This window comes from Triticum dicoccoides, chromosome 3A (assembly GCF_002162155.2).
Source record: "Triticum dicoccoides isolate Atlit2015 ecotype Zavitan chromosome 3A, WEW_v2.0, whole genome shotgun sequence".
Taxonomy (NCBI): domain Eukaryota; kingdom Viridiplantae; phylum Streptophyta; class Magnoliopsida; order Poales; family Poaceae; genus Triticum; species Triticum dicoccoides.
In genome coordinates this window covers 763,016,427-763,041,883 of record NC_041384.1, presented here as the reverse complement: position 1 = coordinate 763,041,883, position 25,457 = coordinate 763,016,427, and the positions used below count along the sequence as shown (strand labels likewise).

General features: G+C 42.3%; 3 protein-coding genes across 3 annotated transcripts; 2 read left to right on the top strand and 1 right to left on the bottom strand.

Moving 5' to 3' along the window:
* Nucleotides 1-9,087: 9,087 nt before the first annotated feature.
* On the bottom strand, nucleotides 9,088-12,193 carry LOC119273724 (pectin acetylesterase 5-like). The gene is made up of 11 exons (XM_037554798.1): nucleotides 11,885-12,193; nucleotides 11,144-11,276; nucleotides 10,946-11,025; nucleotides 10,781-10,870; nucleotides 10,512-10,636; nucleotides 10,353-10,413; nucleotides 10,050-10,103; nucleotides 9,877-9,954; nucleotides 9,685-9,790; nucleotides 9,438-9,583; nucleotides 9,088-9,324 (listed from the first exon to the last, which is right to left on the bottom strand). The coding sequence occupies exons 1-11, from the start codon at nucleotides 12,176-12,178 to the stop codon at nucleotides 9,214-9,216; spliced, it is 1,278 nt and encodes a 425-aa protein (XP_037410695.1). The 5' UTR covers nucleotides 12,179-12,193; the 3' UTR covers nucleotides 9,088-9,213.
* A 5,513-nt stretch (nucleotides 12,194-17,706) lies between these two features.
* On the top strand, nucleotides 17,707-20,600 carry LOC119270792. The gene is made up of 4 exons (XM_037552846.1): nucleotides 17,707-18,044; nucleotides 18,760-19,100; nucleotides 19,756-20,042; nucleotides 20,140-20,600. Exons 1-4 carry the CDS (start codon nucleotides 17,732-17,734, stop codon nucleotides 20,294-20,296), a joined length of 1,098 nt encoding a protein of 365 aa, XP_037408743.1. The 5' UTR covers nucleotides 17,707-17,731; the 3' UTR covers nucleotides 20,297-20,600.
* A 114-nt stretch (nucleotides 20,601-20,714) lies between these two features.
* LOC119270791 (pectin acetylesterase 5-like) lies at nucleotides 20,715-23,567 on the top strand. The gene is made up of 12 exons (XM_037552845.1): nucleotides 20,715-20,977; nucleotides 21,051-21,133; nucleotides 21,363-21,495; nucleotides 21,590-21,669; nucleotides 21,753-21,842; nucleotides 21,921-22,045; nucleotides 22,116-22,176; nucleotides 22,412-22,465; nucleotides 22,553-22,630; nucleotides 22,714-22,819; nucleotides 22,922-23,067; nucleotides 23,178-23,567. The coding sequence occupies exons 1-12, from the start codon at nucleotides 20,773-20,775 to the stop codon at nucleotides 23,322-23,324; spliced, it is 1,308 nt and encodes a 435-aa protein (XP_037408742.1). The 5' UTR covers nucleotides 20,715-20,772; the 3' UTR covers nucleotides 23,325-23,567.
* The last annotated feature ends 1,890 nt before the right edge of the window (nucleotides 23,568-25,457 follow it).

Sequence of the window (25,457 nt, the reverse complement as noted above, 5' to 3'; positions counted from 1 at the left end):
GGCGCCCTACCCCCTGGGCACGTGATACGTCTTCGTCGTATCTATAATTTTTGATTGTTCCATGCCAATATTCTACAACTTTCATATACTTTTGACTACTTTTTATACTATTTTTGGGACTAACATATTGATCCAGTGCCTAGTGCCAGTTCCTGTTTGTTGCATGTTTTTTGTTTCACAGAATATCCATACCAAACAGAGTCCAAACGGGATAAAAACGGACGGAGATTTTTTTTTGGAATATATGTGATTTTTGGGAAGTGAAATCACTACAAGAGATTGGACCTACTGTGACGAGCTCAAAAATGTCATGTAATAGCTAACAACGTCACAAAATACTCATGTGTGACATTTTTCAGGCGTCACTAGCATCGTCACGGAATCCCCGTCACAGATGATTCCTAGTGACGCAGCGCGCAAAAAACGTCACCGGATATAGGACCTTCGGTGACGAAGCTGTCGTCACTAGATTTTTGCTGGGCTAATGCGCACTCGGTTTCCAAATGGGCCTAGCCCAATAATTTAGCAAATTTTATATTTCTAGATCTAATTTGTGTGTGGCCCATAGTCAATTTGGAACCCAATAGTGGAGCCCACCTTTATATGGAGCAGTTGACATTTTATTTTAATTATACTTTTTTCCTCTAATATTAGTTTGGCCTGCTTCGATACAAACAAATTTTGGACTTGTGGTCTTTTTAAGGCCATCTTTCCATTGACCATTTTCACATCACATTACAGGCCAAGTTGTCTCTAAACAGTGTACACATCATACTTACATTCCCCATCCAAAATAACAATAAGCTACACATCCAATACAACATCTTTTATTTTTATTTTTGGAGGTCATCAATAGAGACTTTGTTGGTGTGAATGTTAGGTTCCACCTTCATCAAAACCTGGAACCTTCGTTGGATACCTCTTCTCGTGACTTCTTGAAGGCAACTAGAGTTGATTTGATCCTCCTTTGTCCATATCAACTTCTTGAAAGATGACTTATGAATTATCTTGTTAGAAACAAAGAGCAACATGCAAGTTATAACTCGAGCTCTAGGTTGGAGTCATAACAAAAAAGACATGTTAGTACTTGTCTAATAAGTAATATGAATAGAACTAAAGATATGTATTTGTGAGCAACACAGGTTAAAATGGTGTGAAAAAACAAAATATTTGACAAAGCCACGAAGGAAGAAACCTTCAAGCAGCCTAGAACCGTGAAGAAAGCATGAACTTTTTTGGTTGTTGTCCTTACACACATTGATTGGAAGTGTGATCAATAATTCCATCAGAAAAAATCTGTACGGGATGGTCACATGCCGAATAAAAATCTCATTTAGGCTTCGACCTTTACAGTTGCCGTATCTACTTGCTTGGACAGTGATCTGCACTAACATATAGTCAGTATCACTTCCGATTGCCACAAACGAGTGTAGTAAATTAGTTCTGCATTAGTAATTTACCCAAATCATGTTGAATCGCTCATAAAACTCCCAACTGCAATTCAACAACATCAATTCATGTGCAAATCTATTCACACTCCCTCAAACAGAGTTGCCACGAGCTCAGAACAGGTACTGGGGGAGGATCATCATAATGAAAATATTGTACTGGAGCCAACTATTTAATTACTAACACATTTCAGATGTACTCCCTTCGCTCCTAAATATGTCTTTCTAGAGATTCCAACAAGTGACTATATATGGAGTAAAATGAGTGAATCTACACTCTAAAATATGTCTACATACATGCGTATGTTGTAGTCCATTTGAAATGTCTAAAAAGACTTGTATTTAGGAACGGAGGGAGTACTATCTAGATTCTCATAATAATTTCTCTAAAAGATAAATCAGAAATGGTACAATTCAATTACAATTTTCAACTTGGTGACATGTATAAACTAGCTTCCAGGAGTTTAAGATTACTTGCACAGCAATGATTATCTGACCTAGCAAATACTGGGGAGTATTATACAAGCATTTCATGATTGGCCAATAAGAACTCACTAACCAGGAGGACAAAACAAAACTAATTTCTGAATCAATCCCCACACATAAGCAATTCACCTAAACTGAGAACAGAGAGTTGAGCATCGTACACATGTTAACCCAGATTGTTGGTTGAGCTTTACGGTCCTCCCGTGGAACTCCGGCGTACCACTGTGGTCTGTGCTCTATGTCACTATGACGGACAAAATCCAAGAAAAAAAATAGAGGGTCAAGAAGATGTACTGACAAGTGTGAAAGATCAGAAGACTACGACCCGACTCATTAGTAAATCATACCATGTGGCGGTAGTACCTGATGAAGGCGACGAGGCGGGTATCTTAGGCGAACCCAAGGTTCCGCTCAAGGAAGCCATAGCCAGTTCCCTGCAATCACACGAGAGGGACCAGAGGACGCATGCACGTGTGTACTCACACTGAGAACGCACGTCACGAAGATAGGCTGGGCCGCCGCCACGCGACTAGGCTGGTCCGGCCACGGCGCACGCTGGGTCCGCCGCTGCACGCCATGGTGGGCCCTGACGCCACTAGCAGCTTCCGCAACGGGGTGCCCTCAAGGAACCTGACGGGAGAGGGTCGTCGTCGCGTTTGGTTTCCCCCGATCTGCACCCGCCGCCGCAAGAGCGAAAGAAAGCGAGATCTAAAATAGAGAGGGTTTCGCTCGGGGAGGAGAAAATGCTGGCTATATGTGCGGTGCGGTTGAGCTGGCTTCAACCATGGGCTGTGTTGCACCGGTCAAATACGAAGTTAAGAACTTTCTCAACAAAAAAACGAAGTTACAAACAGCTGCACAGCACGGCCGTGCTGTGCCTTGCCTCTCTCCGCGACGTGACGCCGACTAGAACCCGGGACAGACGAACTGATCGAGACACACACGTCCCGGGGAAGAAATAACTAACCTACTAAGTGTTATACGCGCGCGTGTGTGTCTATATATATATATATATATATAATATATATATATATATATATATATATATATATATATATATATATATATATATATAATCCAGGACCATAAATTTTTTCCCCGGATGCATAATATTTTTTAGCACAATTTACATTTTTTTTGTGCAGGAGCACAATTTACATATAAGTATCTAAATAAAATTCTAGCCTATTAGCAATGCGGTTTGCTCAGACCATAATGGTCCCGGGTTCAAACTCCGTGTACCAAACTTTTACTTGTTAACCTATATTTCCATTTTTATTTTTTGATAGAATGAAACAACATCAGCTTAGGAATGCATCGATTCAAGTTTTTTTACCCGACCACTATCTATTTACATTAGATGGAACAAAATAAGTTTTTCACTAGCTATTACCCATCTATATTAGATGGACTTGACAATTGATGAATAGACTGAAAATTTTCTTGCAAAAAAAAGAAGAAAATAATTATAGAGCTCACTAGACTCTAGAAAAACTAGGTGTGTCATATTCCCCACACTGGTACGCAGGTCCTAACGCTCAATAACCCATGAAGCAGCTATGGCGGGTCCCACCGATAGACACTACCTGAGAAATTTTTATCTTAACACATTCGTAATATTTGGCGACTCTATTAGGTTTGTCATGGAAATTACCAAACCATCATAGAAATTGGTAGCCAGGTACACTCAAAGGCTGAAACGGTTGAGTGACGTCTATCCTCGCCGATTGCGGTAATCAGTGACGCCACCCACAAAAACATCACACATTAGGTATTTTCATGATGTTGTCCATCTCCGTCACGAGGATTTTCGTCACAGTATCTTAGTTTTCTTGTAGTGAATCAACACGAGACGATGCTCGAGGGGCCCACGAGGCAGGGGGCGCGCCCCTGACCCTCGTGGTCACCCCGTAAGGAGGTTGATGCCCTTCTTTCGCCGCAAGAAAGCTAATATCCGGATAGAGATCGTGTCAAAATTTCAGCCCAATCGGAGTTACGGATCTCCGGGAATATAAGAAATGGTGAAAGGGAAGAATCTAAGAACGCAGAAACAGAGAGACAGATCCAATCTCGGAGGGGCTCTTGCCCCTCCCATGCCATGGAAGCCAAGGACCAGAGGGGAAACCCTTCTCCCATCTAGGGAGGAGGCCAAGGAAGAAGAAGACGAAGGGGCCCCCTCTCCCCTTCTCTTCCGGTGGCGCCGGAACGCTGCCGTGGCCATCATCATCATCACCGCGATCTACACCAACACCTCCGCCATCTTCACCAACATCTCCATCACCTTCCCCCCTCTATCTATAGTGGTCCACTCTCCCGCAACCCGCTGTACCCTCTACTTGAACATGGTGCTTTATGCTTCATATTATTATCCAATGATGTGTTGCCATCCTATGATGTCTGAGTAGATTTTCGTTGTCCTATCGGTGGTTGATGAGTTGCTATGATTGATTTAATTTGCTTGTGGTCATGTTGCTGTCCTTTGGTGCCCATCATATGATTGCGCGCGTGGATCACACCCTAGGGTTAGTTGTATGTTGATAGGACTATGTATTGGAGGGCAAGAGTGACAGAAGTTTCAACCTAGCATAGAAATTGATGCATACGAGATTGAAGGGGGACCAATATATCTTAATGCTATGGTTGGGTTTTACCTTAATGAACATTAGTAGTTGCGGATGCTTGCTAATAGTTCCAATCATAAGTGCATAGAATTCCAAGTCAGGGATGACATGCTAGCACTGGCCTCTCCCACATAATACTTGCTATCGGTCTAGTAAAGTAGTCAATTGCTTAGGGGCAATTCCGCAACTCCTACCACCACTTTTACACACTCGCTATATTTACTTTATTGTTTCTTTATCTAAACAGCCCCTACTTTTTATTCACGTGCTCTTTATTATCTTGCAAATCTATCCAACAACACCTACAAAGTACTTCTAGTTTCATACTTGTTCTAGGTAAAGCGAACGTCAAGCGTGCGTAGAGTTGTATCGGTGGTCGATAGAACTTGAGAAAATATTTGTTCTACCTTTAGCTCCTCGTTGGGTTCGACACTCTTACTTATCGAAAACTGTTGCGGTCCCCTATACTTGTGGGTTATCAGCACGCCCTCCATCCTTGTGCCTGCCTCGTGGCTTCCTTGACTTGCACTCCAAGTCCTATGGATGTCTTCTGGTCCAAAAAAATCATCGTGAAAGTTTCATTCCGTTTGGACTCCATTTGGTATTCCTTTTCTGCGAAACTCTAATACAAGGAAAAAACAGAAACTGGCACTGGGCTCTAGGTTAATAGGTTAGTCCTAAAAATAATATAAAATAGCATATTAATGCATATAAAACATCCAAAACAGATAATATAATAGCATGAAACAATCAAAAACTATAGATACGTTGGAGATGTATCAAAGAGCGCCCTAGGAAGAGAGTTCCTGCCAAGGTGATGTGGTATGCTCCTACAATACCACAGTTGAAACGTCTGTTCAGAAACAAAGAGCATGCCAAGTTATTGTGATGGCACAACGAAGACCGTAAGAAGGACGGAATGTTGAGAGTACCCGCTGATGGGTCGCGGTGGAGAAGAATCGAGAGAAAGTGGCCGGAGTTTGCAGATGATGCAAGGAACTTATGGTTTGGTATAAGTGCAGATGACATTAACACTTTTGGGGAGTAGAGCAGCAAGCGTAGCACCTGGCCTGTGACTCTCTATCTATATCCTTCCTCCTTGGTTGTGCATGAAGTGGAAGTTCATTATGATGCCAGTGCTCACCCAAGGTCCTAAGCAACCCAGCAACGGCATTGATATGTACCTAAAGCCATTAGTTGAAAAACTTTTACAGTTGTGGGATATCAAAGGTGTACATGTGTGGGATGAACACAAACATCAGGAATTTGACCTACGAGCGTTGTTGTTTGTAACCATCAATGGTTGGCCTGCTCCTAGTAACCTTTCAGGACTGACAAACAAGGGATACAATGCATGCACGCACAGTTTAGATGAGACTAAAAGTATATATTTGGACAAATGTAAGAAGAATGTGTACCTGGGACATCGTCGATTTCTTCCGGGCAGACATCCGTTAAGAAAGAAAGGCAAGCATTTCAAAGGTGAGGCGGATCGCCGAAAGAAGCCTGTCCCCCGTACTCGTGATGATATATTTGATATGGTCAAGGATTTAAAAGCAATCTTTGGAAAGGGTCCTGACAGACAATCTGTTCCGAATGACCTGACGAACACACACCCATGTGGAAAAAGAAATCTATATCTTGGGACCTACACTATTGGAAATTCCTAGAGGTCTACTCTGCAATTGACGTGATGCACGTGACGAAAAATCTTTGCGTGAACCTGCTAGGCTTCTTGGGCGTGTATGGGAAGACAAAAGATACACTGGAGGCACGGGAGGACCAGTAATGTATGAACGAAAAAGGTGGCATGCATCCAAAGCAATATGAAGGTCCTGCCAGGTACGCTTTTACCAAAGCAGAGAAGGAAATATTTTTTGAATGCCTACTCAGTATTAAGGTCCCGTCTGACTTCTTGTCGAATATAAAAGGAATAATAAATATGGTAGAGAAAAATTTCCAAAACTCAAAGTCTCATGACTGCCACATGATTATGATGCAATTGCTTCCGGTTCATTGAGGGGGCTTCTACTAGAAAATGTTTGATTAACCATTGTGAAGCTATGTGCATTCCTCAATGCAATTTCTCATAAGGTAATCAATCCAGAAATCCTACCAAGGTTACAGAATGATTCGGTCCAATGTCTTGTCAGTTTCGAGTTGGTGTTCCCACCATCCTTCTTCAATATTATGACACACGTCCTAGTTCACCTAGTCGACGAGATTGCCATTCTGGGTCCTATATTTCTACACAATATGTTTCCCTTTGAGAGGTTCATGGGAGTCTTCAAAAAATATGTTTGTAACCATGCTAGGCCAGAAGGAAGCATCTCCAAGGGCCATGAAACAGAGGATATTATTGAGTTTGTGTTGACTTTATTCCTGACCTTAAGCTGATTGGTGTTGGCATGAGGGGAGACTTAGTGAAAAAGGCACGCTAGGACCAAAATCAATAATATGTAGGGACGGGCATTCTTGGGCGCAAGCAGACTACACAGTTCTACAAAATTCTACCTTGGTGGCTCCGTATATCAATGAACACAAAAATATTGTACGCTCCCAACACTCGGGGCAGTCTGACGACTGGATTACACGTGCACACATGTCGACTTTCGGCGGTTGGTTGCAACCATATCTCATGAATAACACCATTATTGGAGATGAGATGTACTCTTTGTCCAGGACACCATCTTCGATTGTATTGACTTTTCAAGGGTACGAGATAAATGAGAATACATTTTACACGACCGCCCAAGATAAAAAGAGCACCAACCAAAACAGTGTTATCCGCTTTGATGCAACAAAACCAATAGGGAAAAGGACACACATTATGGTTACATAGAGAAGATATGAGAACTTGACTATGGACGTGATTTTAAGGTCCCTTTATTTCGGCGTAAATGAGTCAATCTTACAAAAGGCCGGGCAATGATAGACCCGCAGTACGGAATGACAACAGTGGATCTCAATAATTTTGAATACACATATGAACCATTCATCCTAACCAATAATGTCAATAGGTCACGGCCCAGTGCGAAGAAGTACTCTTCAATAATGCCTCCAAGAAACATCAACCCCGCCAAAGAACAAAGCTTTCGCCCAAAGCGTTATGCCTCGCCACCTCTGACCCAAGGTAGGGCCTAGGCGACTGTGAACCTTGCAAGATCGATCCTCGTGGCAAACGTCGTGAACGAGACCAAGAGGAACAAAAGGCCATAATGGCCACACCGCCATGCTTGACTACTTGCATCGATGTCCGCACCACCACCACCACTGCAACGAAGGCACAAACAACACTGGCCGTGCACCACCGCATTGACCCGTTAATAGCAACACGCAGATGCGCCATGGTTGAGGCCCACGCGAGACGTATCCAAAGAGTGAGGAGCATGTCTTGTACGACCGGAGGCATGACCACCTACACCACAAGGAGGCACATAACCCAAGTTGCCCGATGGTTCCAATTGACACCACTCCGGCAGGAACATAACACAAACCCAACATCTGATCCATGGCGCCACTATCCGCAGAGCAACCGACCCCATTGCCCAAATCGGGCAACCTCGCGCGCAAACACCACACAGTCACCTTGCCAACCGCGCGACAGAGAACGGTCAACGCCACCATAGACCCGCTGCAGCACGGTGATGGCCCGCAACCACCGGATCCAGGAGCAAGGCCCTGATCCACTGCGACACAACACGCCGCCAAGACTCCACCACGAGGAGAAGGGAAGGATGAGGTTGCCGTCCTAGTGCACCGAAGCGGATGAGGTCTCCGCCGTCGCCTCAATCGATGGAGATGAAGACCGGCGCGAACACTCCCATCCACTATTGGGAGATGGGGACCGCCGCCGCCATGGCACATAGGCAGGCAACATCGGCGGAAGGAGGGGGTGGAGGAGGGCGGTGTGGCCGCTCTAGGGCATGCGTCCCCGGTGATGGAGTCTTGGACTAGGGGTACTCACCACATCATCTTCGAGCCAGTGGGCCGGGCCGATGAGCCCCATGGCGTTTCACTAACGGGCCGCATCCAGAAGACCTGCACAACCTGCACAACGAGGATTCCTGAAGGCTTGGCACACACTCCAAGATCAGAAATTGTGTACACCACAATCTTCTAAATATTTGTAACCCTAGACCCCAGGGTACCTATATAAACCAGGGGTAGGACACGTAGAGGCCATAGACAATCTCGTGGTAGAAACACATTACTTTATACTCCATCCACAATCAATAGAATCCAGTGCAGAACGTATGGTATTATCTCTTTGAGGGAGCCCGAATTTGGGTAAAAACCTTGCGTCTCTTGTTACCATCATACTTAGGCGCGCAGCTCGGGACCCTTTACCCGAGATTTGCCAAAATCGACTCCGACACCCGGTGTCGTTGCTGGGGAGCAACATAAGGGGAAGGGGAGTGTGTTACCCCTGTGTGACGAAACGAAATTTAGGGAGGAGGAAGATCCATTCCAAATATTTATAACCTCATTTTTTCGCACAAATGGGAACTTTTTTACTTGACGCATTGTCATTCATCTGAGTATACTTATTTTCATTCTAAATTGACACTAGCCTTTCACTATGATGGACATCACAAGATAATGCTATCTGCATTTGCCCCTTGACATAATTAATCTCGACAGGATCTAATAATAAATCATGGAGGCAACTGTCCGCTGCATGTTGGATTGCATGGATACTCGCAGTCTATCTCTTTCTCTCCTTGGCTCCTTCCATGGTACCAATCTCCTGCGGCCTCTGCAATGCTCTGCTCGACAAAATTGTGATAATCCGAGTAACAACATGGTGGATCAGATGCCACAGGTTCCTCACAAAAGAAATAGATGACATACATAATGTGTTTTACGTTAGATGCCCTACCTTATTTCCAAGCCTCGGGGAGATTTCTGAATTCCAAGAGATGCCATATAGGGATTGGCAGTGAGTGAAGCATGAATCAATGAACAATCCCCAGTCCTCCTTATATTCGACAACCTTGAATGCACCCACCATTGTGTTCCTGAAGCCTAATGACACAGAAGCTGAATATTCAGTGCTTCGTTGCACAGAAAAGGCATTGGTGTTGAATGAGAGAGGAAAAATAAACGGAATGACAAGCTAAGCTAACCATCAAGGACTTTGATTTGTGTGGAATTGCAGTTCCGGATATTATCCTTGCAACTCGACCACGGCTTATCAGGAGCCGATGAAACTGGTACAAGAACATTTCGTATCTGTGGCAAAGATTCAATGATACAACAGTAAGAACTTTAAAAGAGAAGTGGCAAGAAGAATAAGAAGAAAAAACATTCCAAATTACCTGCCATGAATCATACGCCGAGTTGAGAATAAACATGGGGGTCCGGATGCTCTTAATAAGCTCCGCGGTGAAGAAACACTAGGAGCAACATTATTTCAGTTAACAAACTAACTGTCGTGATCTATTACAGGAGCAAGAATGGCAAGAAAATCAAACTGAACAACGGAAACTACCTCGGTTGGCTCCTTGTTGGTAAGGCAGTCCTTGGGCAACACTTCTCTAACATTCTGAAATAAATTTATCAAATAAAGAAAAAAAAACTCAACAGCATTTAGTACAAAGTGGCATTAATCACATGGACAGAAAAATATTGCAGTGTTTATTGATTGTTGCACAATACTAAGCACTTGAAAAATCAGAGTTTTATAAAATTTCTGGTATTCAAATTTTAGACAAGTGCAAAAAAGGACTACAAGATGACCACAAGGCTTGATTATAAAATAAGGCATGCCTTTTAAACTTTGAAGCATGCTAACCTGGAGGTGAACAACGCCATCATAGACAGACCAAAAGGACCTTTTCCCAGAAATATCCTTTCTGTTGAAGAAAAAGGTACTTTAGTTCAAGTGCACTTAAATCATCGCGGTTGGAACAATCCTTAGCTGGTGGGTCACATTTGTTTTCAAGAGTCTTACACGTCAAGAAAAAAACCAGCATCAGCGAGGCATTTAACTGAAACATTGAGAGAAAACCGTGCACTGAAATCATCGCAATGCAGTATCGTGGCTAGACCACCAGCAGAACAGCCTGTGAGGAGGGCCTGAAATGTGTGGAAATATGAGGAATGTCGCATGGTGTTGTTCGCAACAAAATAATCAATGTTGTTGCTGAAAATGACAGAGTAATATGTATGTACTGCCGGTTCATGTTTAAAACTACACGAACTTTCTAAGTTAAGTATGACCTGTGTAGCATTGGCAAGTCCTTTTTCCATGAGTTCGTCAATAACCGCTTGGTAGATGCGCAATCCTCTGAAGTGAAGTGTGCTTCCATCCTACATCATCATGAAACAGAACATTACTTGAAGCAACGAAGACAGCAGCATGAGACCAAGACTCAGAAAATTCACCTGTGCTCGACCTTCCGCGTCCCCAGAAAACGACGCCCCATCACAATACCTCACAAACACTTTGTTCCAGTTGTAGAAATCTGATTACACGCTGATCAAAGTTAGTGGGAAAGACATATCAAACAGGTAAAAGAAGTACGATTATGCAAACAAACAGGAAAATGATAATGGAACAAATAGATAGGCATCAGTGATTACCAGGATTTTGCAGCTGGTCACTGCCGAGGATCCCAGCACCGGCAAACCGCATCGGTTTCATGAAATTGGATGAACCGAGCGCGTACATTCTGCGGTTGGAACAATCCTTGATTGTGCTGCACCAGCCTCCACCCTGATTGTTTGTAATTGAAAATAGACAGGTCAGTCAACTATTTCCCTACCTCGAGTCTACCTGCTTTTCTCGATAAAGAACATTTCATTGAATTGATATATCAAGGTGATACAACCGCATCAAAAAAATGCCTGGCCTCTGCATAGCAAGATGCATACAGCCAACAAGTCCAACAAACCTAGAAATAAACATCATTTTATAGTAAAAAATAAATCAATCTAGCCTAGGGTGTGGCAGTTCCTATCCAGAGATAGAAACTACCTGCTTAACATCCCTATCATGTGGAAGGCATCTTTTTTGATAGAAAAAATTAACAACGAAAAGGCATCTCCTTGTTGGTGGCAACAGAAATTAGGGCCCGGGTCTCTATCTCGAACCATACTTTGGTTATGGAAATTGTACTTTTTTGGTTATCGAAAGTGTATCTTTTGAAAGATCATCCACTACATTTGAGCTTCTTCTTTTGTTTGGTAATTTGAGGGAGACGTGAATAAGAAAAGTAAAATAGCGATACAGTTTATAAGAAAACGGCTCAAGAATGGATGAATCGTGATAATAAGAAGCAACGGGTGATTCATGGGTGGGATGATAGACAGTGCGGTACGAACCTCTAGATGGATGAGCCAGCGGTTGGATCCGTCGCCGGAGCCTCTCTGCAGGTGGTACCCCGGCGGGGTCCCGTCCAAGCACACCGCTCCCTTCTCCTGCGCGCCGGCGAGCAGGGTCAGCGGGACGGTCTCCGGCGGCGGCACGCGGAAAAGCGGCGGACGGAGAGGACCGGAGGCGGAGAGTAGCAGCAGTATCAGAACTGCCGCCGGGAGCCCCCACGCGAGCCAGTCCGGCGGACGCCGGCGCTGCTCCGGGGGCTGGAGGAGGAGCGGCTCGGTTGTCCCCAGCGCCATGGTCGTCGCGTGGCCGGTAAGAGAGAGAGAGAGAGAGAGAGAGAGAGAGAGAGAGAGAGAAATGGTTTGATTCCGGCTTATGTTGCTTCCTCTAAAATATTGTTGTAGCCGGCGAGGTGAGGTCTCGTGCACTCCACTCACCACCCGTCCTCTCGTAAGTTGGCGCGAAGCAAAATAATTGCGGAGATATACCCGCCAAATCTTGGAGCTGAAAAGAGCTTTGCTACTACCATTTGGTACAAGCAATAGCACCTTCTACGGTTTTGCTAGATCCAAGTGGCCTCGGATAGATTTCCCTTGCGTATGAATCCATGTCTTCACGTGGGTTGAGATTCTCTCCATGGATATCAAGATCGACACTCAATGGATATCAAGATTAGATCAGAGGGATAGCACCAGCTATGTCATCTCCACATATAAAAAAGTAGTACAAATCAATGTTTTTTGGTCCCCCTCCTTTCCGGTTTATAGGGCTCAATTCAAAAATCTCACCAACCAACGTAGATGATGAGTGGTGGAATAATTTTCGTGGTTTGTAAAAGCACTCAATTAATAAGCTTGTTTTTCTCAAAGAATTGTGTTTACCAATGCATTAATTGCAATGCATGCATGCATAAAGTATTTCATGCATTGGTCAAGTTTCTCATAATCCTTGCATGCAATGAATTAATGCACCTTGAAATCTGAGCATGTGATGGGAACAATCAAATTGAAACTTATAAAACGGGAAACCGAAAATTTTGAGGTAAGCCCTATAAACCGGGAAGGAGGGAGTAGATAGCAATACAAAAAGAAGAGGGATCCACAACAATAACTTTTTGTCAGGTGAGAGAGTGAGAGAGGACAGAGGCGTGTTGCATGCACAGAACATTGCATGACCAACCGAAGACTTACGTCTAATTTTTATCATATAATTTTGAATGGCTCATTACTTTTGAACCTATATTCTGATTTCAAAACTTTTTATATACTTGAACTGTTGCAAAGACCTTCAAAACAAGACCGATTCTTTATGCAATTTAAACAAGTTCAAAATTCACGGAACATATTTCACTCTCTTGAAATTTTTTCGATAAAGTGATTTCCATCACTTTCACAAGTTGACATTTCAGTTTCGTATACTTTTTTTCAATTTCAGAAGCTACATTTCGCTTTGCACTGGGTTATTCAAAAAATCACATGTATTTTAAATGCACACTTTTGAAATAACATATTTCACTCCTTTGTAATAAGCTGTTACACATTTCCAAATATTCACTTCCACATGTTGACATTACATTTCACTTTTCGCTGGCTTGTTTCACAAAAATCACATCTATTTCAATTGCATATTTTTGTAAAAACATAACTATCACTCTTTTGAAATAAACGGTTACAGATTTTCTTTAAATCAGTTTCACATGTTGACATTACATTTTACTTTCTCCTGACTTGTTTCACAAAAATACATCTATTTTAATGAAAACCTTTTCAAATAACATATTTCACTCTTTTGAAACAAACTGTTACACATTACCAAATAATCAGCTTCACATGTTAACATTACATTTCATTTTTCACTGGCTTGTTTCACAAAAATCACATCGATTTCAATTGCATACTTTTGTAAAAACACATTCCACTCTTTTGAAATAAACGGTTACACATTTCCAAAAAATTGATTTCACATGTTGACATTACATTTCACTTTTCCCTAGTTTGTTTCGCAAAAATAACATCTATTTCAATTGCACATTTTTGAAATAACATATTTTACTCTGTTGAAATAAAATGTTACGCATTTCCAATATCAGTTTCACAAATTGACATAACAGAATAACATATTTCACTTTTTTCAAACTAGTCAAAAAGTATCCAAGATTGATCTTGTTCTAAAAGTCTTTGCACCAGAAATTCAAATATATAAAACATTTTGAAAACGAGTTTATAGATTAGAAGATATGAGTGATTTAGATTTTCTAAGGTAAAAGAAAGTCTATGAATTTGTTTGGGAGAGAGAGAAGTGATGATGCATGCACATTATAGTGACAAAAACTAGTACTATGGGACCCATCAAAACTAACAGACTAAAAAAATACCAAAAAGTGAGAAAGCAATACAAATAATATCCATGTGCGTGGACCATACCTAGTACGAATCACAAAAAAAGTGGTGTGAGATGTACCGACAAGTACCATTAACGCGCAAAGTGACTTTTTGGGTGTCACCCTATTGGCTAGGCTCACAAGGAGTGAGCTAGCCCACCCGGGCTTGAGTCCCTAGTGGCCGTGATGTTTAGAGATTTCTTATATAAAAATATGCCTCCAAGGGCTAGTCCTGAATGGTCTTGTTTCTTAACTTACAAAGCTAAAGATTTCTTTATCTTTTTCTCAAAACAAAGCTAACTATGAATTGAATTTGTAACAGGTGTATGAATTAATAAATAACACCTCTTTTTCTCTGGGAATTTTCTCTGTTGATTTGGTGCTTGAACTATAAGACAACACCGTACAACCAATGAACTAATAGAGGTGATTGGAAAAAGGCTGAAGCCTAGGCTCCACACACTATGTTAATGCATTGCTCGTAGACAATTCCTATTTGGCGCTTTAGGCGCTGGTTACCACTGCTTTTGCAAACCAGCGCCTGAAGCAGCTCACTCGCGCGTCTAGTTGGGCCTGTCCATATTTCTTTTTTTCCTATTTTCTTCAACACGCAAAAAACCTGCAGGTGCATAGGCGTGATTCAAATAACGGCTTCCTGGTAATCAGCACACTACACTAACTAACCTAGCCACATCATCTTTGTGATTACTATAGATTTTCATTTCTTTTCTTCTTTCTTTTTTCTTGCAACTATTTTGATCGTTTTTCTATTTCTTTTTCTTGGAATTGGTTCGTTAATTTTTTTCTCTTCTTTCCTTTTTGCCCATTGCGTGAACATTTTCTTCAAATTTGTGTTTTTTTAATTTCAAAATTGATGAATTTTTCTTCAAGATCGATGAACTTTCTTCCAAATTTGATAACCTTTTTTCAAAATTTCTGATTTTTTTTCGGAATCAAAGATTTTTTTTATAGAATTGATAATGTTTTTTCAAATTTGATAAACTTTTCTCAAGTTTGATTAACTTTGTTTCAAATTTGATGAACGTTTTTAAAATTGGATGAACTTCTTTCAGAATCGATGTACTTTCTTTAAATTCATTTTTTTTCAAATTTGATGAACTTTCTTTCAAATTCGACTGTCCAAGTTTGATGAACTTTTCCAAAATTGATGATCTTTTTTTTAAATCTGTGAACTTTTTTCAAATTGTGTGCACTATTTTTCAAATTTGATGAAGTTTTTCTTCAAAATTGATGAACTTTCTCCTAATTTTGTGAATATTTTTTCGAACTGGTGAACATCTTTTCAAAATTTTGAATTGTTTTCATGTTCGTGGTTTTATCAAATTTTCAAGTTCGTGGTTTGTTCTATATTTTTGTGAATTCTTTTTCAAGTTTATGTTTTTGAAAAAATTATACTCGGTGTATATGCAATAGGAAAACGGTCTAGTAGTATTGTTTGCTGTTACTAAACATCAATGTGAGGTTGCTCTAACGGTTAATGCGCGCGCTTACTAGCGCTTAGAGCGCTAAACAAGAGCACCCTTGCTTGCCTATAGGATGATGCACTACCGAGCCGGCCCAGTTTCAGAGTTGTCGGCTCGCATGCTGTGACTAACTTGATCGCTAGGTTCGCTTGACCCCTTTTTTTCTTTCATTTTTTGTTTAATTTTCTTTTTTATTTGGTTTTCCATCAGTATTCTTTTTTTTTACTTTGGTTTCCTTTTTTTCTCGCTTTTCCTGGCATCCAAAACTCTAAATCAAACTCTCCACGCGTCGAGATTCACTCGATGGATATCAAGATTAGCTCAGATGGATAGCACCATCAACGCCATCCCCGTTTTCCCCCTTTTCATGAAAAGTACATATCGACGTCTTTTGGTTTCCCCCCCATCTTTCCATTCTCAATTTACAATGCTAGAGATTTCTCCATTTTGTTTCTCGGAACATAAACTAGCTATGAATTGAAATGTCTGAAAAGTGATCATGAATTAGTAAGATAGCATCTCATCTTTCTGGGAAATTTCTCATGCTGATTTGGTGTCCGAACTATAAATAACTTCAGTGAGAACACTACTACGACCAATCCTTCGTGATGATCGCAAACACATTTCTCGCGTGTTACAAATCGTAATAGGTCTCGCCTATAGTGTGGAGTTACTGAGCTGACCCAACTTTGTAGCTGTGCACAAGTTTTTCACTATTTTGCATCGGTTTCCTTTAGGTTTTCTTTGTTTTTTTATTCTTTTCTTCCTTTCTTTTCCTTTTTAACACATTCATAATTTTTTCATACATAATTTACATTTTTATATAAAGTAACAATATTTTTATACATGTTTAATATTTTTCAAATACATGATTAACATTTCTTCAAATGTATGTTTTGATGTCTACTTCGTTCATATGCATTCTACATTTTCCGTATACATCTAAAACACAGTTTTATATACATGTAACATTTTTAAGTACATAACTAACATTTTTTCAAGTACATGTTTTGAACATTTCTATTTTGAATATGTGTTAAACATTTAAATTTTTATGCTGAAACAATATACAAATATATGTTGAAACATTTTTTGAATGATTCAGAATTATTTTCTAAAATTATAATAATGTTTTTTACATTTTATAATTCTTTTTAAATATCACAAATATATATTTGAAATGCTCGATTTTTTAAAATGTAACATACATTGTTTTTAAATTATACTAAACAATAGTCTTTGAATTATACAAACATTTTCTTACATTTCATAACCTTTTTTTAAAATGCCATTTCCATTTCTTGATACATGTTAACATTTCTGAAATCTCATTTTTTTAATAATACAAACATTACTTAAAAGTGGAGAAAACCTTTTTTTTACAATGTATAGAAATTTTGAAAATATGCAATGGACACTTGAAAAAATAACTGAATTATTTTTGCAAGCTATATTAGCTTGCAGAAACGTTTTATATTATGGGACGAAGGGAGTACTTTACAAAATATAAACAGAAGTTGAAAAAAAAAACATGCATGCCATCAACGTGACAAACCACAAGGTTATTAGGCCACACCACTACTGGCTCCCTGTAGGCGATGTGTTCTTCTATCTCCGATAACTTAAGAAATGGACTTGCCCTTCTTCAGGCTTCCTCACCATTTTGTGTGTGCTCACGCAGGTGGCGCTGCTATGACCCAGGCAACATGCGAAAAATATTGGTGTCATCATGGTTCTATGGGGGAAAACTACGCATTTGGCATTTTTTATCTAATGGTATTTGACATGCTAATTAACAATTTGCTTTTGTTCAATTGATTGAAATGAGAACTATTCTGAAGTTTGAAATATGTTTGATAACTAAAGTAGTGACATATAGAAAATTAAGTTAAAATTGACACGTTAAAAAGACACAATTGGCCGTCGCCGTCCTCCCACACTCCATTCCATCCTCCAAACACAAGCCAACAGAAGCTTCCATTCCCATGCATCCAGATCTCGCCGACTCGCCGCCCCTCCCCATCCCTTCACACCGCCGACGATGCAGCCGGTGCCGGGGGCCACACCCTCCTCCTCCTCGTTCGGCGACGCCCGGCTCAAGCCCCCTTCCCCTTCCCCCCGCCCTTGGCACTCCCATCTCTCCTAACTCCCTCCTATCCCCTACTCGCCCTCTCACCCAGCTAACCCCTCTGCCCCTCCCCCGGCATTTCTCGACAGCTCGGACCGGACCGGATCTGCTTACTCCGTGGGCTCCGTTCATCGCCGAGTGCTTCCACCCAGCTCTCCTCAGCAGCTCAGGTACTTTACAACCAGGGATCCCTCACAGCATGTGCGATCCTGCCCTGTTTGTTTCTAGTAAGATCGCACAGAATGAGCTGGCCACGATTGTCGGATGTATGAGGCGGAGTGCCAACTAGAGAGTTCACAGAGTATAAAAGGGATGGGGGACTGGGGAGTTCAAGGGCTAGTAAACTCTTCTGCCCAGCAGGATGAATCATCACTGGCCAGAGTTTTTTTCTTCTTCCTCGTAATGCAACAAGTTCCACCCTAGAGAAAGAGTAGAGTGGGTTAATAGATTTGCAGATATCTGTTGTTTAGTTTGATATGATATCTGTTATGATATCACATTCACAGATTTGTTAACCACTGATATGATATCTGTTATTTAGTTTGCGTTGTTGTTTTTGGTATCTGAATCAGTGGAAGTTGACTGGTTGCTATTATCTCTTCTGCCCGTCCTTGACGTAATGTAGTTAATTTGCTCAACAAGTGAGATTCATCATGTGAAGAAACTTGTTTGGTTATGAATTTAACCTTGGCACACAACAAGTTGGTCAGAAATTTGACCAGCCACTGGCACTTCTGGTTGCTTCTTATGACCCGTTGATTATATCTTAGACACATGCAAAGAGATCCCTGTCCACCGTCACACTCCGCTGACGACCATACCTTTATCGATTGATGGTCTGTAGTTTCTATGCATTTCCGCTAATATCTATCTGCCTTCTTGTAGTGACAAGCGACTCCATGGGTGATTTGGCTTGTGATTCTGAAAGAGTGCTCATGGAGGGTCACGGTGCCTCTTCTGTCTGCAAGGATGACATGGTTCTGCTAGAGGAGGCACTTCCTCCAGCTGGGCAGACTCCAGGTTCTTGTGTGGAGCTCCGTCATAACCTGGAGGGAACTCATAAACAAGCAAGGGATGCTGGTTCTTTGGACACTGAAGTTGATATCTCAGGTTCTCCCAGCTCAGGAATAAAGAGAGGCAAAGGAGGTGATGGAAACTCCCATGCAATCTCCAATTACAGTGAACCAAAGTCCTCTTCACCTTATGAGCGCTTGCCGTCCTTTCCGGTGAGTTCAGCATGTTAGATTATGCCGTGATTGCTTCAGCTATGTCGATGCTTTTAGCTTACTCTGTGTGGTATCTTTATGAACGGGGAACGGGTGCTTGAGATCTAGTGCAGCCACTAGCTAAAGGGAAAGTAGGAAGGACACCAGGAAGATGGGTATTCTTGCTATAATATCCGGAAACCGATTTTCATAGGTGAAAAACGTTTAGCAAACTCAAAAGGCAGTGATAATTTCTTGTGGCGTGTCACTAACCTCTCAGCCGTGTTCATGTTGTGAAACATGTTCACCTATCCGCATTGAGAATACGGAAGTTCTAACTGACTTGTTTGATGTGACCATGCCATTTAATGTTCAGTTCCCAGGCCAATTATACTATTTGTTGCGCCTAATGAATTATTTTGGCCAGTTGTCTAGGTTCATCAATCTATGGTGTGAATTTGAATGAGCTAAGCAAACTAAACTTGTAATGTTAAATTGATCATGAAACTGCGCTGAGTAGTTCTGTTCCTACCTGCTATGATGGTGCTGTAGTGGTATTGGTACATTTAAGCTGGGCCTTCACGGTAAGTTGATACTGTAATCGTGGCAGTTTTTCTGATTTATAATACAGTTTTATCGTTGCCTGACTCACATTCCCTTCCTATTTTCTGTCTAGTCGACGTCAAGGCTTCTCGTCTCCGCTATGAAAGGAGGCCGTGAGAGAAGCAGCGGTGAAGCATCGCCAACTGGAGCCCGCCACGTGAATTGGGCCTCAGATGTATATGACCCCCCAGTCACCTCTGTCGACCACACGGTGAAGGGCCACCAGCAGCGCTCCAGGTCCAGGAAGAAGGACAAGGGCAAGCAGAAACAGAAGCAGAAGAAGAGGAAGTCGCGCGGGAACGGCAAGAAGAGCGGCCTCCACGATGCCGCCCACAACCCGCCTGCTCTCGACGTGCCCGGGTAAGACCACAGACATTTCGTATTACCACCTTCGGTTCCACGCTCCGGGAATCATGCGTGTGAAATCATCGTACGCTGACAGACATTTTCTCCTCAGGCCATCTTCGCCCGACGAACTAGGCTTAGGCGAAGTGGAGGAGGCCGAGGTGCTGGACTACAGCGCCTTCGACAGCCAGGAGCCCAAGTGCGGAGGCGGCTTCCCACACGAGATCGCCGCGGCGCGGACGTGTTTCCCCGCTGCCGAGCCGTCATGAGGGCCGGCGGTGGCCCAGGACCCCGGCCAGACCCCAGAGGAGGTGTAGATAGATACGGTTGGTGTACATAAATAAGAGAAATTCCAGGCTGTGTGAGTGAGATGAGATGAGATGCCCTTTCTATATAAGCTTTTGGCTGGCGTCCTTTATTAGTAAGTAGTGCAGCGTGCTACACGTTGTGTGCTGCTGTTTCGTTTGTAGCCACGGACTGATGAGATCTGCGAATAATTGAATCCCCTTTTGAGGTTGATGCCGAGTCCTTGTGCTAATCTTATCTTGGCTCCAGTGTCATCCATTGCTCATTGGTCTGTGATCAGCAGCAGCAGCATCAGCTGCTCGACATTGCTGGTATCAGGTCACATCAGTCATCAGTGGCAGACTGTTGAGCTAGCTAGCTGGTTACTTAAAGCGGCAAGGCTGGTGTGTGTTCACCATGAGAGGAGGAACGAAGCTCAAATCCACCAGAGCTCACGGCCATGGCCGCTGCCACCGAGCAGCTCCTCCTCCCCCAGGAGCAGCCCCGCCGTCGCCCACCGGTATGGGGGCTCACGGTTGCTGCCCTTCTGCTGGTGCTGCTGCTCGCCGCCACCGGCCCTCTCCGTCCTAGGCTGTTCCGCGCGCCACCGCCAGCAGAGCGCGTCGCGCTTACCCTCCTCTCTGGCGCGAAGGAGAAGGGTGCAGGTACACTATATACTGTATATCTAGATTTCTTCCTTCCAGCCGTTCATCTGGAGTTAATTTGGTCTGGTTTCAGTGTGCGTGGACGGAACACCGCCCGGTTACCACCTGCAGAGGGGCTCCGGCGACGGCGCCGACCGCTGGCTCGTCCATCTAGAGGTACGTACCATACCATCCATCAATTATGCTATAATATTGCTCTGTTTTTTTCCCTTTTCATGAGTTAGGCTCCTAACTTCTGTCGCCATCAAGCACATGCCTCCCAATGTCACCTTTTTCTTTTCTATCAAAAAGGTGGTCTTTAATTAGCAAGTGGACTCAAGGCAGTGCAAATAGTTGATTACTTGACATTCATGCATGTTTTTCCAATAAAAAACGACCATTCAAGGGAGGAGGCTGGTGCAGCACAGTCAAGGAATGTTCGGGCAGCAGACTGTCCACCAAAGGTTCATCCAACTTCATGAAACCGATACGGTTCATGGGTAATGGGATCCTCGGCGGCGATCAGCTACAGAATCCTGGTAACCACTGATGCCTCTCTCTTGTAGTGACCCCTCACTATTTGTTCCACCTCTTTCCATGCCCTTGCGCTAATTTTGGTCGGCGTGTTGACAGATTTCTACAACTGGAACAAAGTCTACGTGCGGTACTGCGATGGGGCGTCGTTTTCTGGGGACGCGGAAGCTCAAGCACAGGTGATTTTTTTTTTCTGAACCTCTGTCTGATGTATGTCGCCGTTTTGGTTGCTCAAAGTAATGTTCTGTTTGTACTTATGTAGGATGGAACCACACTATACTTCAGAGGATTGCGTATCTATGAAGCGGTTATTGATGAACTCATGGAAAAAGGACTCACAAATGCAACACAGGTCATCATACTTAATTTATTGGATTAATATAAAATTAGCAGTGGAAATGAAAAGAACTCATTTTTCTATGCATTTCAGGCCCTCTTTACAGGCTGCTCTGCTGGTGCTCTATCCATGATGCTGCATTGCGATGATTTTCGTGCAAGATTTCCGCAGGAGGTTTCAGTTAAATGCTTTGCAGATGCTGGGTTTTTCCTTGATGAGTAAGGCTCTTGAAAATAAATGTACCACTAGTGTTGCACCTGAACTAAATTACCACTTTTTTTCTGGCAGAAAGGATATATCCGGAAAAAGGTCCCTTTGGTCTCTCTACGACAGAGTCATTCACCTCCAGGTTAGCTGCCGAACATTCTTGAAACTTTAGCAGACATGTCTCATTTATATTCAAGCCTTCTCGTCATCTTCTGATTCTTGTTGTACTTCTCTACAAGAACAAGCTTTCGTAAAACTCTGTTTTCTCATGTGGATAGTCTTGTGCAATATTTTTTTTATCCTAGCGATTGATGCTATTTGGCACAAAATGCCATTGAGATCTTTCCGTCTTCATTTTTTTGCTAAATTTATTTCAGAATGTTAGAAAAGTGTTGCCCAAGGACTGCCTTGCCAACAAGGAGCCAACCGAGGTAGTTTCCATATTATAATTTGGTTTGCATTGGCCTGTCATCAAATTATGTCAGTAAGTTCGTTAGCTGAAATAATGTTTCTCGTAGTGTTTCTTCCCGGCAGAGCTTATCAAGAGCATCCGCACCCCCATGTTTATTCTCAACCCTAGTTATGATTCATGGCAGGTAGTTTTCAATATTTCTTCTTGTTTTTATATCCATGTGCCCGTGTTAGAATTCTCAGTGTCTTGTCCATGATTCTTCGCTAGATACGAAATGTTCTTGTACCTGATTCATCTGCTCCTGGCAAGTCATGGTTGAGTTGCAAGGAAAATATCCGAAACTGCAATTCTACACAAGTTGAAGTCCTCGATGGTTGGCTTAGCCTGTTAATCCATTTCTTTTTTTCCTCCCACCTTCAGCACAAATGGTTTCGGGTTTGTGAAACACTAAATTGTTGTTCTTCTCAATCGATAGGATTAAGGAATAAGATGGTCAATGACTTGAAGGTCGTCGAAGATAAGGAGGACTGGGGCATGTTCATCGATTCATGCTTCACGCACTGCCAATCGCTCTCCGGCGTGTCTTGGCATTCACCAACCTCCCCGAGGCTTGAAAATAAGGCATGGAGTTAAAGAAATGACTACCAAATCACATTGCGTAGCCATGTTATCTTTGGTGCACCATATTCTTGTTGTATTGATATATTTTGGTCACCATCTTTTTGGAGCAGACCATTGCAGAAGCTGTTGGAGACTGGCACTCTGGAAGGAGCCAAGGAGCGAAAGAGATTGACTGCAAGTATCAGTGCAACCCAACATGCAACAGTTTGCCGCCTCCACGAGATGTTACTGCATTTGACCATGTCGAGATCTACTAAGTAAAGGTTCAAGCATATTGTACTGGCCATAAAAATGAAAATAATATTCATCATGAATGAAAATAATCATCATCAGGATATTCAAGTTAGCTTTTCTTTTTGTTTACCGGGATCGTATGGGTTTCAACTCTAGCTTATAACAACTTGTTTGAGACTCAAAAGGCTTTGTTGTTGTATTTTATAGTTAAAGCGCCAAGCCGGTATGTGGAATTTCCGAAAGAAGGAGCGGAGTTGTTTTTCTTAGTTCACCAAACGCTGCTTCAAATTTCAATTCACAGCCAGCTTTCGTCTCAAGAAACAAAAAGGAGAATTCCCTAACATTGTAGGCTGAGAATATAAAAAGGAGTACTCCTTTTACAAATAGGGATGGCGTCTGATCCGATCTTGAATTCTTGATATATATCCATCATGCGAGTGAATCTCGACGCGCGGAGGCATCGATTTAGACGTAAGAAAAATCCGTGCGAGGCCACTTTGATTTAGCAGAACCGCGCGGAAGGTACCATTGCTGAGACATTCAAATGGTGGCAAAGCTCTTTTTAGCTCCAAGATTTGGCGCCAACTTACAGGAGAGGACAAGAGTGCAGTGGAATAGACGAGACATGACCTGACCCGCGACAATATTTTACAAGAAGCAGCGATAGCAGCCGAAATCAAACCATTTTTCTCTTGCCGGCCAACATTTGAATATTTATATTTTAAATATAAATATTGAGGTGAGCTAAGACAAGAAGAAGCAGCAGCGGCCGTAATCAATCAAGCCATTTGTATTCTTCTCTTACCCTCTTGTCCTTGACGGCCATGGCGCCGGGGACAGCCCAGGCCGAGCAGCTCCTCCTCCACCCGGAGCAGCTTTCTAAGCTGTGTACATCATGTTTTTTGTGCAAAACCAGAGACATGCATTTTTTGGAATAAAAATAATAATGACCTTCATGTTTGGAATTCCTTTTACTTTCTTGGAAAAGGCGTAAACATAGATTAAACGGTTGTGCTAAATCTCAGCCGCCAAGTCTCAGTCGACGCGCCGAGCGTTGGATGGACATTGCTTCAAGATTCACGACTGTTACTTGTCTCGTGTCGTTTCAGCCTGCTACGGCGTGATTGGCCTGTTCCTTTTTCTTGGTTTTTTTTTCTCCTTGTGTTGGGCAGGGATACGTGATGCCAAAGAGGGGGGGCTCTTCTTTATCTGCTAGGCCTTTTTCCTAGGCGTGCAAGAAATCTAGCTTGTGTGTGATTTTGTTTTAGACTTTCTGTATGTGTGTTTGGATATCAGAGGAATCTATCAAGCTATATGTTTTTTTTTTCTCAATTTGGTGGTGCGTGACCGGCATGTTTCTTTTTCTTGTGCTGTTTTTTTGTTTCTCTGGTGTCGGTCAGGTATGCGCTATGAGCTGGGGTTAAGAGTTTTTTTTCTTATCTGGTTAGAACTTTTTTTTTTCGGGCAGCAATTTTTCAGCGGGGGAAACAGACCGCCCGAAGAGGGGGACGGAAGCAGTTGAGAACTATCCGAACAACTATTTGTATCGATTTCTACCGTTTCTTTATATTTTTTCTACAAAAGACTTTCAATATATTTTTCTTTATGTGTTTCTTGTGATGTTGATTTTTTACTTGTATTTTTAGCATTTTCTTGTTTCCCTTTTCCTCTTCTCTTTTGATTGCTCTTTTCAATTTTTTTTTGCTAATAGCACGATTCTTGCTACTTTTGGTTTTTTTATTAAACAACAACTTGTAATTTTGAAAGTTGAAAATATTGTTGTATGGTTGGACAATCACCTCGAATGCAACTATATGTCTTCAACGTGACTCTAACTCGGTGGTGTTTTTTAGGGAGGAGGAGAGTTGCATGTCTACCACTAGTTACGCAACTGCAACTATCGTGTCCCAACTGCAACTGCATATCTTTGACGTGACTGCAACTCTGTGATGTTTTGTTCGGGGAAGGGCCAATTGCATGTCTGTCACTGGGCATGCAACTGCAAGTGTTGCCCTCGACTGCAGCTCTGTGGTGTTTTGTCGCGAGAACAGTTGCTTGTCTGTCGATAGGCATGCAACTGCAAGTGTCACCCCCGACTGCAATGGCATGTCTTCAGCGTGATTGTAATATATGGTGTTTCGCAACTGCAAGTGTTC